This window comes from Diabrotica virgifera, chromosome 5, assembly GCF_917563875.1.
Source record: "Diabrotica virgifera virgifera chromosome 5, PGI_DIABVI_V3a".
Taxonomy (NCBI): domain Eukaryota; kingdom Metazoa; phylum Arthropoda; class Insecta; order Coleoptera; family Chrysomelidae; genus Diabrotica; species Diabrotica virgifera.
Genome location: NC_065447.1, coordinates 12917707 through 12935151, shown reverse-complemented (window position 1 = coordinate 12935151; position 17445 = coordinate 12917707). Strand labels below are relative to the sequence as shown.

Sequence of the window (17445 nt, the reverse complement as noted above, 5' to 3'; positions counted from 1 at the left end):
ATCAAGTTAAATAACTTTTAATTTGACCAATTGCTTTGAAATTTAGGGTGTGATTTAAGCACCAGAAGTCTCAGCATTCCGTGTAATAAGAAGGTTCTAAATTAATTTTTACATAAGTTACTAATATTTATAAAAACTCAAAATTTATGATTTATTTTGCAATTTTCTAAGCAACCAATAATGATAGACATATTCAGCGAACGCCATATTAAAGTTTTTTATATGATTTATGAGTTTCTCACTCTCAAATTTGTTTAAAATGCTTAACTTTTTGGTTATAGATGAATAAAACGAAAATTTACCGTTTTTTGATCTTCATTTGTTTATAACTACAGTAGAACCTCCGTTATCCGGGGTAATCACGGGTTTGGGGGTGCACGGATAATCGAAAACATCGGATAATGGAAATACATTATTTTATTGACTTAATGTAATAGATAAGAAGGATAATTAAAAAAATTTATCCGAAAAATCACATTTATTAAAAAACAAACGTTTTTTCACATAACATGTATGTATGTACTTACATGTGTATATTAAATTATGGTATGTATGTATATTGTATTAAACACTTAAAAAAATAAATACATAAATAAAATATAACATAAAAATTTGCTTTTTGTCAGCCCGGTTAATTGGAACCCCGGTTAATTGGAACCCCGGTTAATTGGAACCCCGGTTAATTGGAACCCCGGTTAATTGGAACCCCGGTTAATTGGAACCCCGGTTAATTGGAACCCCGGTTAATTGGAACCCCGGTTAATAGAGCCCCGGATAATGGGCGTCCTACTGTATGTATATCATCAAATTCGGCTGCAGGAAACATAGGTTATTAATATAGATGTGCATACTACTCAAAACATTTGGTTTCGGCCTGGATGCGGTTTGTCACCAACAGGATATTTTTTTCCTTATTTCTCTGAACTAATACTATTTTTAGTATTTTTGAAACCTTCAAATGCAGACTTGTGCAAAATTTATGCCCCATCCCCCGGATATACTCAGTGCATCTAAGCGATGTATACATAGATCGAGGTATATTTAGAATAAAAACTCATCTAGAAAAGAAAAGAATTTTAGATGGTGAACAGACGATAGAGATTCAATAGTAGAATCTCTGGAAGATATGTGTAAGGCAAGCAATATAATAGATTGTGAATCACTATCGAGTCAGCTTAAAGAGGAACAAGAACGAGCAAAAATGATCAGTAGAGCATTAGATCTGGAAGTTACAAAAAGGCCGAAAGGGGGACTTCTAGGAACAGTCCTCACATCAGTATTTCGGGTAAATGATGAAGTATACAGGGACATAAATTCCTTGGACGAAAATCAGAAGGATCTAATAAAAAATTCAAAACATCAGACGAAGCTGATCTTACAAACAAAAGCTTCGATTAATTCTACAGAAGAAAGAATAAACGGATATTTAAATAGGTTTCGAGAAGCACTGATAAAAGGAACTAAGAAAATGTCTAAAGGCCGAAGTGATGTTTCATATAGAGTTGACATATTAGACAAAGACTATCTACATATATTAGTTTTGGACCAGATAGCAGCGAAACTACAGGATAATATTCCATGGTGCTTAATGTATGCTGAGCATGTAGTGTTAATAGGAAATAGTGAAAGAGACTAAGAACAAAAACTGGAACAGTGGAAATAAGCTCTGGAGGAAAAAGGTTTAAAACTTAGTAGGACAAAAACAGAGTATTTGGAATGTTCATTTAAAGATGGAGTTACTACAAATAAAATGGTATCTTTGGATGGTGAAATGATTGTGAAAAGCAATAGTTTTAAATACCTGGTATCGGTATTACAAAGTAATGAATAAATAGATGGAGATGCATGCAGTAGAATTAGGGCTGGATGGATGAAGTGGAAGGAAGCGAGTGGTGTGTTGGGTCACAGAAAAATTCCAATGAAGCTGAAGGGAAAATTCTATAAAACAGCCATAAGACCGGCTATGATGTACGGAACTGAATATTGGCAAATGAAAAAGAAAGAGGAACAACGAATGCATAATGCATGTGGCGGAAATGAGAATGCTTAGATGGATGAGTATGAGTGGAGTGACAAAAAAGGATAAAATTAAAAATAAGTATATTAGGGGAAGTCTAGGTATGGTACCGATTGATGGCAAAATGAGAAAGCATAGGTTAAGATGGTTTGGTCATGTTCAACGTCGAGACGCTAATCACCCAATACGAAGAATTGCTGAAGTGCAGATTCCTGGAAGGAGTAGAAGAGGAAGACCAAAGAAGACCTGGGGAAAGACAATTAGGTAGGACGTGTTGGTAAAGCGGATTAATATTGATATGAGCCGAGATGTCATTAATATTGTGTGGAGAAATATAATTAGGGAAGCTGACCCAGCTTAATGATAAGGCAAAGAGAATGATGATATTAGAAAAAGAATACATACGACTTAAAGTGGAGGCGGCTTATGACCGTGCAATGGAATGTGCAAAAGAATATGTCTTGTTTCTATCAAGACATTCTTCTCATAAGATTCTTCTATAGATTCTTATGTAGGTATATTCTTGATCTCACCAACTACAGGTGGTTCTTCTATATATTCTTCACTGTCTTAGCCACATTACTAACGTCTTCAAATTTAATTTATTTTATCATAAACTTAAAATAGATGTTTAATAATTTGTTTTTTCTTACAGCATTATCCCAAATGTGGGAGGTATTTGAAGGAAGACTACAAAACTTCGAAAGTCTTCTTAGCACCGTTGGAGAAAAAGCTAAACATCTGGACTACGTAGTGAGAAACAAGGACCACGTTGTTCAAACTAAGAAGAGTGTCGAGGTAAGCAACTCTCCAAATATATTAAAAAATAAAAATCGTTATATAATTAAAAAAGGAGTTTTGGAGACTGTAATAGGTACTTACATACTAGTACAGCTGTGTTATATAAACACAACCAACTGTATTTTTCTTTATCTCCGTCAGTGCAACAGTGTCTAGAATAATATTTCCTGTTTCCATATTCGTATATTCATTGTCCTTATCGATAGAATTTTCATCTTAAGAGTTTCCTATCTATATTTCCTAGGCAATTTTTTGATTTTTTGGTGCATTTTTTGTGCTGAAGAACTGATCCAACAACTAAGCTCTGAAGTTCCCCAACCTGAAGCACCAGAATTTATTTTCCTGTTAGGTTTTAATCCCTCCGCCGGAATGTTCCAGGTTTAAGGCAAAATAAACTCACCCTTCATCATCTCTCATCTGCTCCGTAACGGATACTTATCGTACTCCACGTATCCAGTGGTTAAGCGAAACATTGTGTCTGCGTGGACGTGAGAGGAGGTTTTGTTTGCAGAGCTGGGTTCTATTTCTAGAATCTTCAACCTATCTATTGGAAACTAGTATGGAAACACTCCCTATTGCATATAACATACTTATCTTCCTCTAACCATCAAAAAAACCTGTTCGAACGTATAAGTTTACTTAGTTAATTGACCACCAACTTGTTTCGATGTACAGAATCCTATCAATTTACACGTCTGTGCATGTTTTACCATTAGACGGTATCGAACGTGTAGGTATTTTTGCAATTGGTATAACTTTTTACTTCGAATTTGACACACCCTTTATTTAAGTCCTAAGTGAACCAGATATCAATTTACAGGAATCAACATCCTCTCTATCCAGAGTTATTTGTAACTTTAGTGGCCTTCGATATATTGAACCCAAATGCAACAGTATTTTTTCTTGAACTAAGAAAAATATATTTACTATGTAAAGACTTTAGAACTGTTTCTTCACACATATTTTATCGAGACGATTTTCGTTAGGATCTGTTGGTCCTTAATAAACTTCCTAACTTCCTAACTTCCTAATTTGTTCTGTTGATATTGCTGTATTCTATTGATTACATTTGGAACAATTATTGGTAATATAATATGATATGATATGCTCTATTACAGGAACTACAGGCTGAAGCTGAGGGTATCAAAACCCACCAGGCAGAGGTCAAGAAACTCTCAGAAACTATTTTGACATACCTTAAGGAGAGCTCTCCAGCGTCTGCGAACGCGCTCTCCTCTAAATTGCAACAACTTGATGAAACCTACGAAAGGTGAGTTTTTATTTGCTTTTTTTATGAATTTTTCATGCATTTTTTAGTTATGAATCACTCACTGGAATTCTTAAGGAGTATTAGTTTACCTTGTACTCCAAAAGATGTCATTCAAAATTATAATATGTACTAACCAATACGTTGTATAACTTAAAAAATCAATTTCTTTTCGTTGGAAAGTAGCAAAATTATAAGATAAGGTTTTTCTCATGGCTTCTTTTTAGTTCCTCATTTCTGTCTAATAGGCACAATAGATAGCTTGGACTTGTACACACTTCTAAAATATAGGTCAAACTGGCAAAAGGTGTATGTTCTCAAAAAATATGATTGTGTAAAATAGTAAAATTATTTTTTATGTATGAGTGTGTAAAATTATTCTTTTAAATCAGCTAAATACTTTTAGTATGTCATGTCACATGCTATCTTCAGAGCTTCCTACAAAGAACATTACTTTAAGATTATTTTTTTCTATAATGACAATGTTTAAGAAACTTCCGTCTTATAGGTGGTTATAAATACCTCATGGAAGAGTAATTGTCGACACAATTGTGTTGACAATTCATATATACTGCGGTGCAAAAAAATCGATCCACTAAAAATTTGGTCATTTTTGATGTTTTGAATTTCCTAAACCTGTTGTCTGATTTAAGTGATTTTTTACCACGTTATAGCCTTATCCATTGACAATATCAATGTAATAATATTGTTGCTAGACAGTTAAACTGCCATTGTATACCGGGTGTACGAATCAAACTGTGTTTTTTTCTCAAAGTTCGCATCACCCTGTGGACTATTCTAGCATTTATAAAATACTGAAATTGAAACCCAAGTATAGCCTCAGGTTTTCTTAACATTTTGTCTTTCGATTCATTCGCTTATGTTGAATAATAAAAAAGTTAGGTACTTTAACAACTGGCCATGTTCGTCATCAGTACAGGATGTTTCTAAATAAGTGCGACAAACTTTAGGGGTAATTTTACATGAGAAAATGATGACAATTTGTTTTATAATCATAATATGTCCGCAAACGCTTCGTTTCCGAGATGCGGGATGTTCAATTTTTTTTACAAACTGACGATTTATTAATTGCTTTAAAACCAGTTGAGATATGTAGATCAAATTCAGTGGGTTTTAAAACGTAGTTATTGCACATTTTGCACATATCGGACATAATACCCGTTTGCGCGCCACTGGTGAATATTAAATTCTTAATTGTATGTCAAAAAATGTGCAATAACTACATCTTCTTCTTCTTCTTCAAGTCCGTCTCCTATCGGAGGTTGGAAATCATCACAGCTATTCTTATTTTACTGGCGGCTGCCCTAAATAGGTCGATGGAACTGCAGCCGAACCATTCCCTCAGATTTCTTAACCAAGATATTCTGCGCCTACCGATACTTCTCTTACCCCTGATTTTACCCTGGATGATCAGTCTCAGCAGCGAGTATTTGTCACCTCTCATAACATGGCCAAAGTATTCAAGCTTTCTTCTTTTAACAGTAAGTACAACTTCACATCCTTTTCCGATCCGACGTAAAATTTCGGCATTCGTCACGTGGTCCACCCAAGATACACGTAGCATTCTACGGTAACACCACATCTCAAAAGCTTCAATGTTTTTAATGCTGCCCATCTTGATGGTCCATGACTCAACTCCGTATAATAAAGTGGAGAAGATATAACACCGCAGCATACGCACTCTCAGATCAAGATTTATGTCACGACTACAGAGAAATATTTTCATCTTGTTAAATGCTGATCTAGCTATTTCTATTCTTGCTCTTATTTCTTTTGTTTGATCGCCTGTATGATCCAGGCAAGCTCCAAGGTATTTATAGGAGGATACCCTTTCTATAACCGTGTTATTGACAACCAAATCATTCCTGGCGTGTGGATCTTTTGTTATTACCATCCATTTAGTTTTTCTGAGGTTTAATGTAAGTCCGTAGCTGTTGCAGTAGTGGTTAGTGCGTTCCATCAGTCGTTGCAGATCTGTAAGATTGTCTGCTAATATCACTGTGTCGTCAGCGTATCTCAAATTATTGATTGTATTTCCGTTGATCACTACACCACAACTAACGTCCGACAGAGCTTCTTTAAATATGACTTCGCTATAAAAATTAAACAAAAGAGGAGACAGAATACACCCCTGTCTTACTCCTCTACATATTTTGATCTCCTCAGTCATTTCATCATCTACCTTGACTCGTGCTGTTTGATTCCAATACAAATTAGATTATTCTAATATCTTTTTCATCAATGTTCTTTTCGACTAGAAGTTGTCTCAGTCGGTCGTGTCGGACTCTATCGAAGGCCTTCTCAAAGTCTATAAAGCAGGCGTATACATCCTGATTGATATCCAAACACCGTTGAAATAGTACTCCCACACCAAAGAGCGCTTCCCTCGTACCAAGGCCGAAACTACATCTTAAAACCCACCAAATTTGATTTGCACATCTCAACTGGTTTTAAAGCAATAAGTAAATCATCAGTTTGTAAAAAAATTGAACATCCCATATCTCGGAAACGAAGCGTTTGCGGACATTGATTATAATGAAAATTGTCATTATTTTCTCATATACAATAACCCCTTAAAGTTTTGTTCAAATATTTAGAAACACCCTGTACTGATGACGGACATGGCCAGTTGTTAAAGTACGTAACTTTTATTATCCCACATAAGCGAATGAATCGAAAGACAAAATGTTAAGAAAACCTGAGGCTATTGTTGGGTTTTAATTTCAGTATTTTATAAATGCCAGAATAGTCCACAGGGTGATGCGAACTTTGAGAAAAAAACACAGTTTGATTCGTACACCCGGTATACAATGATAGTTTGACTGTCTAGCAACAATATTATTACAGTGATATTGTCAATGAATAAGGCTATAACGTGGTAAAAAATCACTTAAATCGGACAACAGGTTTAGGAAATTCGAAACATCAAAAATGACCAAATTTTTAGTGGATCGATTTTTTTGCACCGCAGTGTATGTTTTGGGGGATCTGTTCAATTGTTTTTATAGAACTGGAATAATTCCAAGAGAATGGCTTATCTCCACCTGTATCATCATTCCAAAGAAGTCCTGTATACCAACTTTAACGATTACCCGCTGATAAGCCTAATAAGTTATGTATTAAAAATATTTTTACAAATGAGGCCTATAGAATCAAAACTTGCTGGATCCATGCTTTGAAATTTTGTTAGGAGGCTAAAAAACATTAAAAATGTAAATTTTTCAAAAAGTATCCGGCATTTCTCAATCAAAGGGGCATCAATGAATATCATAAAATGGCACACTATTTGTCATTTTTCTGTATCTTACATCTTCAGAAATTTGTACTTTTAGTTTGGATTTGACAGAATGAAAAATTTAGGATTTAAAAGGTTTTGATTCTGATGGGATCAAATTATACATACCAGAATTTACAATAAAAATGTGAAAGTGAACATCACATACACACTTCGGGTTCAATAATGGTTTGGGAACCAGAGAAGCCATGTTTGCTTTTAATCTACTGGCACAGAGATGCACAGATGCCAACCAAGATATGTATGTCTGCTTCGTTGACTATACCAAAGCCTTTGACCATGTCAAGCACGAGAAGCTAAGGGATAAATTGACAACAATTTGGAATACCTTAAGGGACTCTATGTATGTATATCTATTAGTATGACGTACGGTTTATTTTCGGTCATTTAAAAAAATAATAACAATCCTGGACAATTAGCTTTTAATGGATAGGTTATTGAGGGACGAATAGAGTCACGAATCAGGCAATGCCTGAAAGATTGAATACTGAATCTGTAATTGTATCTTCTATCAAGAAGAGCAAACTTGAGTTTTTTGTCCACGTCTCTAGAGGCTTTAGAGGCATATGTGTTCCTCCAGCTTATAATGCAAGGACAGATTGTTGGATGAAAAAGCGTGGAACGTAGAAGAATTCCTTGGAAACCTTCGTAAATGCTTCGGAATAACATCGGTTGAATTTCATGCAGCAGTTTCGACAGTACAAATAATCATGTTGATCAACTTCCACAAGAGATATAGAATGTAAGAGCTGGGAGTCAGACTTGAAGAATACGCTGGGTCTGGAAGAAATTCAAAGTCCAGTTCATGTACATATTTAGGTCAAAATTTTGATTGACTGGAGGTAGAGTGTATTGCCTTGATATAAGCATGCTATTTAGGGTGGCAGTGAATAAAATCAAGATAGCTATGATAGTAACCAACCTTCTGAAAGGAACTGGTACACGAAGCAGAAGAAACAGTCTCTACGTAAAGTCATAATAGAAACACTAGAAAACGTAAACAGTCGCAAAGAAACTGTATTGAGATGGGAGACCTAATGCAACAACTGAAAGAAAGGATGGTAACAAAATAGTAGGCCCATATGGTGTAAATGTCTTGAATGAAAATGGATCAAGACTGATTGACCTATGTGACCAGTATTCGTTAAGAATATAGGTATAATGGTTTCCTTAGCCATAAAGAAATACATAATATACAAATACAAATTCAGTTTTCAATTAAAAACCAATAACAGACTATTTAATTGTTAGACCAGAGTCAAGGGTCAAGGTTGAAGAAACGAGAGTATGTATATAGAAGAGCCACCTATGAATCAGAGCACCATTTGGTGAGAATGTACATAAAGTTACACACAAAATCGAAGGAAAATGGGGTCCTGGTAGATGAAAAATATCCTTACCGATTGGACCGAGTTAAACACACAGACGCTTTTAAGAAAAGCAGAAGAGCCAACACTTCATTAGTGTAGGCGACACTAGAAGAAGAAGAAAAATTTACATAATAAAATATAATGAGGTTGAAAATATAAAATCAAAAAGGTAGGTACCTACAGATAAATCAGAGCATTCACTAAAAACAAATTTGACGTGACATGCAATCAACAGATGATCTTTGGAATTGGAGCATCGTAATTTTCCATTAGGCTTACATCTATATTCGTAAATAAATAATAAACTCTATCTTCTTCTCTTCTTAAAGTGCCTATCTGTTCCGGATGTTGGTGATCATGTTCAGTGATAGTGGTGTTATACCACTTGCGTAAATTTTGAAGCCAGGAAATGCGTTTTCTTCCCGGTCCGCTTTTACCATTTACCTTCCCTTGGAGAACCAGTTGGAGAAGGCCGTAACGTTCTTGATTTTTTATTACATGTCCTAGATATTCTAATTTTTTTGTTTTGGTTATGAGAATTTCACACTCTTTCCCCATTCTACGCAGGACTTCCACATTAGTAATTCGGTCAACCCAGTATATACGTAAGATGCGCCTATAACACCACATTTCGAAAGCTTCGAGCCGATTCATAGATGCAACAGTTAGTGTCCACGCTTTCATTCCGTCGAGCAGAACTGTGAACATGTAGCATTTCAACAGACGGTATTTTGTTTTTAATGATATGTCTCGACTGTTGAAAATGGTTCTCATTCTAACGTATGCTGCTTTCGCTTTTATTATTCACTGTTTAATTTCTGTTGAGTGGTCCCATTGGCTATTTAAATTCGTACCCAGATATGTGTATATTACTCAACTCTTTCGATATTCTGTTGGTTAACTGTAAGTTGAGCGTTTAATATTGGTTTTTTACTAATTGTCATAAATTTGTTCTTCTTTATGTTAAGAGCTAGTCCGTATCTGTTGCTGACTTCTGTTATACACGATTTGTTAATATCTGTAAATCATTCAGAATATCGGCAAAAGCTATGGTGTCATCTGCATGTTATTCAACCATTCACCATTTATTAATACTCCTTTCGCACAACCGTCTAAAGCTTCCTTAAATACCCATTCAGAGTAAATATTGAATAGTAGTTGAGATAAAATACAGCCCTGTCGAACTCCTCGTTTTATTGCAATTTTATCAGTTAACTGGTCTGCTATTTTGATTGTGGCCGTTTGATTGTAATAAATGTTTCTGATAATTCTTAGATCTTTGTTGTCAATTCCAATTTCTTGCATTAGAGTTAATAATTTGTCATGTTTTACTCTGTCAAATGCTTTCTGGTAATCTATAAAGCATACGTATATATCACAATTTACATCCCTGCATCTCTGAAATCGCATTTCTACAGCAAAAAAGGGCCTCCCGTTTTCCCAGAGCATCACGAAATCCGAATTGTGTTCTTGTTAGTTGTTCCTCGCACTTTGTATATATTCGTTTGTGAATGACCTTTAGAAATGTTTGAAGTAAATGGCTCATAAGGCTTATAATTCTATAGTCTTCGCACTTTCTCGCATTGGGGTTTTTTGGAAGATTTATAAAAGTTGATTCTAGCCATTTTTGGGGAATTATGCCTGTGTCATATACATTGTTAAATATATTTGTCAACCATTTTATGCCCTTGTAGTCCATAAGTTTTAAGAGTTCGGAATGAAAATGATCAGGGCCTACTGCTTTACCATCTTTGGTACTTTTGATGGTATACGTTACTTCTCTAAACTGTAAGTGGAGGTCCAGATCCGTAATTGGTGTTTGTTGTGATGCCAGTGTTACTTCGTATATCTTGAAGTATTTTCCGCGTATTTAATCCAAATATCCCTTTTCTGTTCTATTTCCAATACTATGTTTCCCTGATTATCTGTCAGAAATCCAGTGTTCTCGTGTTTATATAAACCTAAAGTTTCTTTGATCTTTTTATGGAGGTTAAACGAATCATGTTCCAATAAAACTCTATCTCTGTACATTTCGAGCTTAACCAATTTTCTTTTTCTATTTTAATAGCCCTTTTAATTTCGTTATTTATTTAGTTATAGAGTTATAATAAACTCTATAGATTTGTAAAGTGCGTACTTTTTAAACTGACTTTAGGGTCACCATTGAACACACCTGCTCTACTATTTCTCTAACCAAAACAACAAAAATATTTTTCTGTTGATGATATAACTAGATAAATATTTTTTATTCGCACATGAATCAAGTACCGTGTCGGTATTTATAACTAGAGGCCTAATACATTTTTAAAAGGTAGACAAATGCACAAATAAATTATTAACGAAATATTCTGACGCTGACAAGGCACCACTTGGCGAATATCCAAATCAACGTGTAAACGATGCTAGCAGTGTAGAATTTGTTGAATTAAACAAAATTAGTGTTTCCACATTCTTTTCTATTAATGATGTGAACATTTATAAGAAGATTAAGTTTTGTAAAACATACATAAAAGTTTAAGAACCATCTTTTTTATTTTTTGATGATTCTACATACAGGGTGCAGAAATAGTGCGAGGAAGTTCCAATTACTGATTTGTCGTAAGAGATACGAAAAAAAAATATTAATGTAAAAGTTCAAGCATAGATAGGACCATATTTTGAAAATATTTTCAAATGTACAGAGCCACCCATATCGACAGAGTGGAACTTATCTACACTAAGCATCAAAATCAACGCACCACCTTAAAAATGGGACATTTTTGATGTCTTGTATTTCCTAAACCTGTTGTCCAATTTTACTGATTTTTTAAGTAGGTATGTTATAGCTTTATTCTTCAAAAATATTGATGTAATAATATTCTTACTAAACAGATAAGCGTCATTGTATACCGGGTGTAGCAATGATAGTGTGTTTTTTCCTCAAAGTTTGGAACACCCTGTAGAACATTCTAGCGTATATAAAATATTGAAATTAAAACTCAACTGTAGCCTTATTCTTTCTTAACATTTTGCTTTTTGATTTATTCACTTATGTTGGATAATAAAAAAGTTAGGTACTTTAACAACTAGCAGCGTTCTTCATCAATAAATGGTGTTCTAAATAAGTGCGACAAACTTTAGGGGGTAATTCTGCATGAAAAATAATGATCGTTTACTTTTCCGCAAATGCTTCGTTTCCGAGACAGGGGATGTTGAATTTTTTCTTACAAACTGACGATTTATTTATTGCTCTGTGTCCGTTGGTTTCTTTATACCCCGGTACACTCATCTCATTACTTGCAACTAAGGTTTCGCTGTTTCGTCAGCGTTATTGAAAAAGTTGTAGATTATTTTCTGTAATTTTGGCCTCCGGTCCATAGCAAAATCCCACCATTGCTTTTTCATCAGCACTGGTGAGCTCACATGTGCTTGAATTTTTTTTAATAAATTTAACCAACCACTGTGAAAGTATGAACGAAAACGGACGGATGGAAAGCGAAACATGGACGCTAACAATAAGAAAAGTACCTAAATAGATTGCTGGTGTGTGAACGTAAAATCCTTCTATTTATATATTAGCCCAATAAATGACCGTTGTGGAGTGTAATTTTCAGGGGCAACTCCAAATTGCATGAAAATTTGGATTTAGGTTCTACTTACCCTCCACTTCAAAGTTGAATTTGTGCCGTTGGTTGCTTTTACTTGGGGGGTGACAAACCCCTTACCCTTCTCGGGGGGTGAAAAACGCGTGTTTAAAATAAGGCCGGAAATGGATAAATTGACTTATTTTAAGCACCTTTTGTTCTATAAAGTTTTTATTAAAAATATTTTTAGCAAAAGTGTAGCCTATAAAAAAACGAAAAAAATGATGTACCAGTAAAGTCTACAAATTGAGTAGAAGCAAAGTTGTAGCTCATGAAAAATACGTTCTTATTCGTCTAATTCCAAATCAAATAATTCAACGCGAAATCACCGAAGAAACAAGCGTTTTTCGGGAAAACCTAATTAACATTTTTAAAGTATCGAAAAAAAGCTTATTATTTGCTTTTTACAAAAGTTTACAGCATCAAAAATAAACGAGTTACACTGAAAAAAAAGTTGGCCCCTTTTTTTGGTAAAAAAATCGTGAAAACCTCCCTCTATTTAGCTACACCCTAAATGAAATTAATCGTTTGGCTTTACCATCTATTTTAACTGTATGTGTATTGTTTATATGATCTGTAAGTTTGATTGGTTTGAAGTGCTTATTTTTGAAAACATTTGGTTTTATAGTAAAAAAAAATTTTCTAAGAATTTATGAAAAATTTCATTTTTTCAAAATAATTTCAAAATAATAAAAAGTATTAGTGATAATAAAAATCTTAAGGAGTAAAAAAATGTAGGTTTTGCTATTATAAATATGCTAGTTTCATTTTGTTTCTCCGTAAGACAAAAATTGGTTAAGATATGGCTGTTCAAAATTTGCATACACTCATGATTAGTAGCCCATTCAAGCTTTTTCAACTATAACCCTTTCAAAAATAAACACTTTAAACCGGTGAGACTGACAGATCATATAAAAAATAGATTGGTAAGTAAATTGTTTGTAAAGCGGTAGCGATTAATTTCATTTGGGGAGCTAAGCACGGGGAGATTTTCATGATTTTTTACAAAAAAAAGAGGGCCAACTTTATTTTGAGCGTAACTCGCTTATTTTTAATGCTAAAACTTTTGTTAATAATTAAAACAAAGCTTATTATAAACACTTTAAAAAAGTTTAAATGGGTTTTTCCCGAAAAGGGCTTAATTTTTCGGTGATTTCACCTTGAAATATTCGATTTGGAATTAGACGAATAAGAACATATTTTTCATGAGCTACAACTTTGTTTTTATTTGATTGATTTTAATGATACACCATTTTTTGGGTCTTTTATAAGCTACACTTTTGCTAAGGATATTTTTTCGATAAAAAATTTACTTTTTGAGTTATTTGCGAAAAACCGTCTGAAAACGTAGTTTTTTTGTCGAAAAATCAACATTTTCAATGGCAAATAACTCAAAAAGTATTGACTTAATTAAAAAACTCTATGGAACAAAAGTTGCTTAAAATGACTCAATTTATCCATTTCCGGTCTTGAACGTGTGCTTTTTCACCCCGAGAAGGGGTGACTCTCACCCCCCAAGTAAAAGCAACCAACGGCACAATTTCAACTTTGAAGTGAAGGGTAAGTAGAACCTAAATCCAAATTTTCATGCAATTCGAAGTTGCCCCTGAAAATTACACGGTATCGCCGAATTTCCCGTTCATTTACTGGGCTATATGGCCCTTAGCCAAGCCGCACACCAAAGAAACATGAAACGAAAAACATGAAACGAAAAACATGTTTCATGAAAAGAAAACACTGCTAAACAAATCTCAAAGTCCGCCTACCAATGAAACGAGTGTGATTCATGCCAATGACACATTTTTATTTTCGGAGAGTTTCATAAATGGCCGGACATATATTTGTTTAGCAGTGGTTTATTTCCATGAAACGTAATTTACGTTTCATGTTTCTTTGATGTGCGGCCTGCCTTACAGAGACAGCGTGATAAACGAATGGAGGCGCAGATACAATGACGAGTTAATAGTCTCTTCGGAAAGGAAAAATAATATACAAAGGTCAATAGACTAAGATGGGCCGGGCATGTCATAAGCAGTAACGATAATCGTTTTACAAACAATGTATTTTGGGAAAGATCACATGGGAGAAGGTTTATTTATGGGATCGCCTAGACAAAAACACACCGCCTAGACATAAAATAACATAAACTCCACCTCCATCTTCATTTCTAATTGTATACCTGTACGAATTTGAAATAAACTGGAATACTATTTTTAAATCCAGTGCCAAGCCGTCCCTGATAATGTCAACACAATAATAATTATCTTAATTCTTTAAAATTTAAACAACAAAAATAGAAACTATGTAATCGCAATTGTTACAAAAAAAACAGTTATAATTTTTTATAACCTTACAAATCCACATTCGTGTCATTTCTTATTTAAATCTTATAATGCGAGAATAATTTCAACTAGATGTGATATAAAAATAGATATTATTTGATCATCGATGAAAATATGAATGTATTAAGGATATTAATGTCGAGTTTTTATGCAATTATGCCGGGAATGTCACGGCTGTTAAAAAAAAGTTCGCTAAAAACATTTGTAAATAATTTGGTTATTCGTTCATTTGTTGACATACAACTACCTCCAGATTTTTTCCTTCTACTTCGCACTACTTTATACATTTAATATTAGACCAGGGCATTTAGTAAAAAATAAATCGTTTTTTTCTACAACCACTATTCAAAGTGCACTTTTCTGCACGGTTTTATGTTAGCAAAGTTGATATTTTCTCACTGTGTAAGATATGTGACGTTTCTGTGCCGCAAAGTGACGTTTCTGTGCCGCAAAGTGACGTTTCTGTGCCGCAAAGTGACGTTTCTGTGCCGCAAAGTTCTTTTCTGCACAGTTGACTACCTCATTCTGAGTAACGTTATATTCTGTTTACATCCGTGGACTACCGCATTCTGAGTAACGTTATATTCTGTTTACATCCGTGGTTAAACTTTAGACAAATATATAACCTATAAGACAATTATTATATTTACCTATAGCATAGAAACTAAATTATGGATGTTACAACTGTTTTATTTTACAATTTTATTTTTATTAAACATTTTATAATTATCAAATAACCAATAAGGATTTCGCAACCTGTGCAAGAGACGTCGAATGAAGTAGGTTTTGTGTAAATCCGCGACTGCATAAATATAATGTCAATAATGTGTAATAATTGTTTAAATTTAAACAAATTAAGGCAGTGCATTAATTTTTTAACTGATTTCTGTGCAATTTATTTAGGTATAAGGAATTTAAATTGATTAGTAGGTATTAATTAAATACAGTTTAAAATTTATCACATAGGTACCTATTATAATTATTAATCGTCGTTTGGAAATTGTGATTTTTATTTTTAGGAAAAACTGTGCTTGTAGAAAAAGTATAGTATGAAACACGTGCAGAAAGGTAATTTCTCACTCGTTTGAATTGCGGCACTCGCTTGCGCTCGTACCGCAACTTTTCAAACTCGTGAGAAATTAGTACCTTTCTGCACTTGTTGCACAATATACTATTTAAATACAGCACCTAAATACCTGCAACTTTTTTACATTGTGTTCAGGATGACGTCAGGAAAAAAAGTCTACAATAGAAAAATGGGTGGAAATGCATGAGTGCGCTTTGAAGTGCATAAAATACATCACAAGTGCACAAACATGTCAAAATCAGTATATAAGGGACTAGATTTTGCACCAAAATTGCAAAAATCTCTGGCAAAATTAACAAGAATTTGGAAAAGCCATGAAATAACTATCGACACAAAAATGAGACTGGTAAGAGGTCTTAGCCCAGGGCGCATCTGTTTTCAGATGGACGTTGAGAGGTGACTCAAATTTTTTTGCAGAAATTGCTTGAAAATAACTCAAATAATAATTATTTGAGTTATCCTCCCACTCAAAATGGTCCGGAACATTGTTTAAATAATCAAAATATCAAAATATGAAGCAAAAATTCCATTTTTTTTATTGGTTTTTTGATTATAACTTTAAAAATATTCATTTCTGAGAAAAGTTGCACTAACATAAAAGTTGCGTAATTTAATTTCCTACAATATAGAATTGGTTGAAAATTTAAAAAATAGTCACCCTTGTTGCAAAATAGCAATAATTGCGAAAAAAAACATACAAAAACAAGTATTCGCATTTTACTTTTTTCAACCATTTATGCTACACTTAGGACCTTCATATTTTACCCAAAAAAACTTTATGATATAGTAAAATAACACTGTAAATTTCATTAAGTTGGGTTTATAGATTTTGCAAAATAAATTTTGAATTTTGCAATCCAGTGTTCGCAAAAAAAATAATTATTTTAAAATGTTGCAGGACTGAAAATAAAGCAAATAGCAAGTTGAATTTTTTTTGCTTATAGAAGTGTACTGTACCTTTCATTTGCAATTTGCAAAATTAAAATCGATTAATTACCACGGCGTCAGCAACTTTTTTAAATAAACATTAATTTTTGATGCTACGCTCAGGACAGCGGTGTTCGATTCACACAAGTTGATTTCCACCAAAATTTCTTCCAATCTTTATCTAATATATTATTTTCTTACTCTATATTTTGTTGTATTTTAATATTTTAATTCCACAAAAATCAAACCTATTATTATTATTGTTTGTGAAATATTGTTTAAACAATTGCATATATTTGAAAATAATAAACTTTTATTCTCTAAGTTAAAATATATGAACAAAAAAAGTTTTTGCTAAAAAAGTGTTATTTCAAAGGATAGAGTATGTGTTTTTATTTTGCAATAAACAAATTTATTTATTTATATCGAAATGTAATAAAAATTAATATCTATCAATCATTATCAAAGGTCATTGGAATGCCCAATCAGAGCAAACTATCCGCTGTCCTGCGCGTAGCACCAATAATTAATGTTTATTTAAAAAAATTCCTAACGCCGTGGTAGTTAATTGATTTTAGTTTCGCAAATTGCAAATGAAAGGTACAGTACACTTCTATAAGCAAAAAAAATTCAACTTGCTATCTGCTTTATTTTCAGTCCTGTAACATTTTGAAAAAATGATTTTTTTTTGCGAA

At 33.4% G+C, this 17445-nt stretch overlaps 1 protein-coding gene across 12 annotated transcripts in view; it reads left to right on the top strand.

Moving 5' to 3' along the window:
• The window catches only part of LOC114330686 (muscle-specific protein 300 kDa), a 603413-nt gene that overhangs the window by 402281 nt on the left and 183687 nt on the right, over window positions 1-17445 (top strand). For all 12 annotated transcript variants that reach the window (XM_050652274.1, XM_050652275.1, XM_050652272.1 and 9 more), the window contains 2 exons: window positions 2673-2815; window positions 3937-4088. In XM_050652274.1, the coding sequence (XP_050508231.1) occupies window positions 2673-2815; window positions 3937-4088 (295 nt within the window). The remainder of the gene's footprint in view (window positions 1-2672; window positions 2816-3936; window positions 4089-17445) is intronic.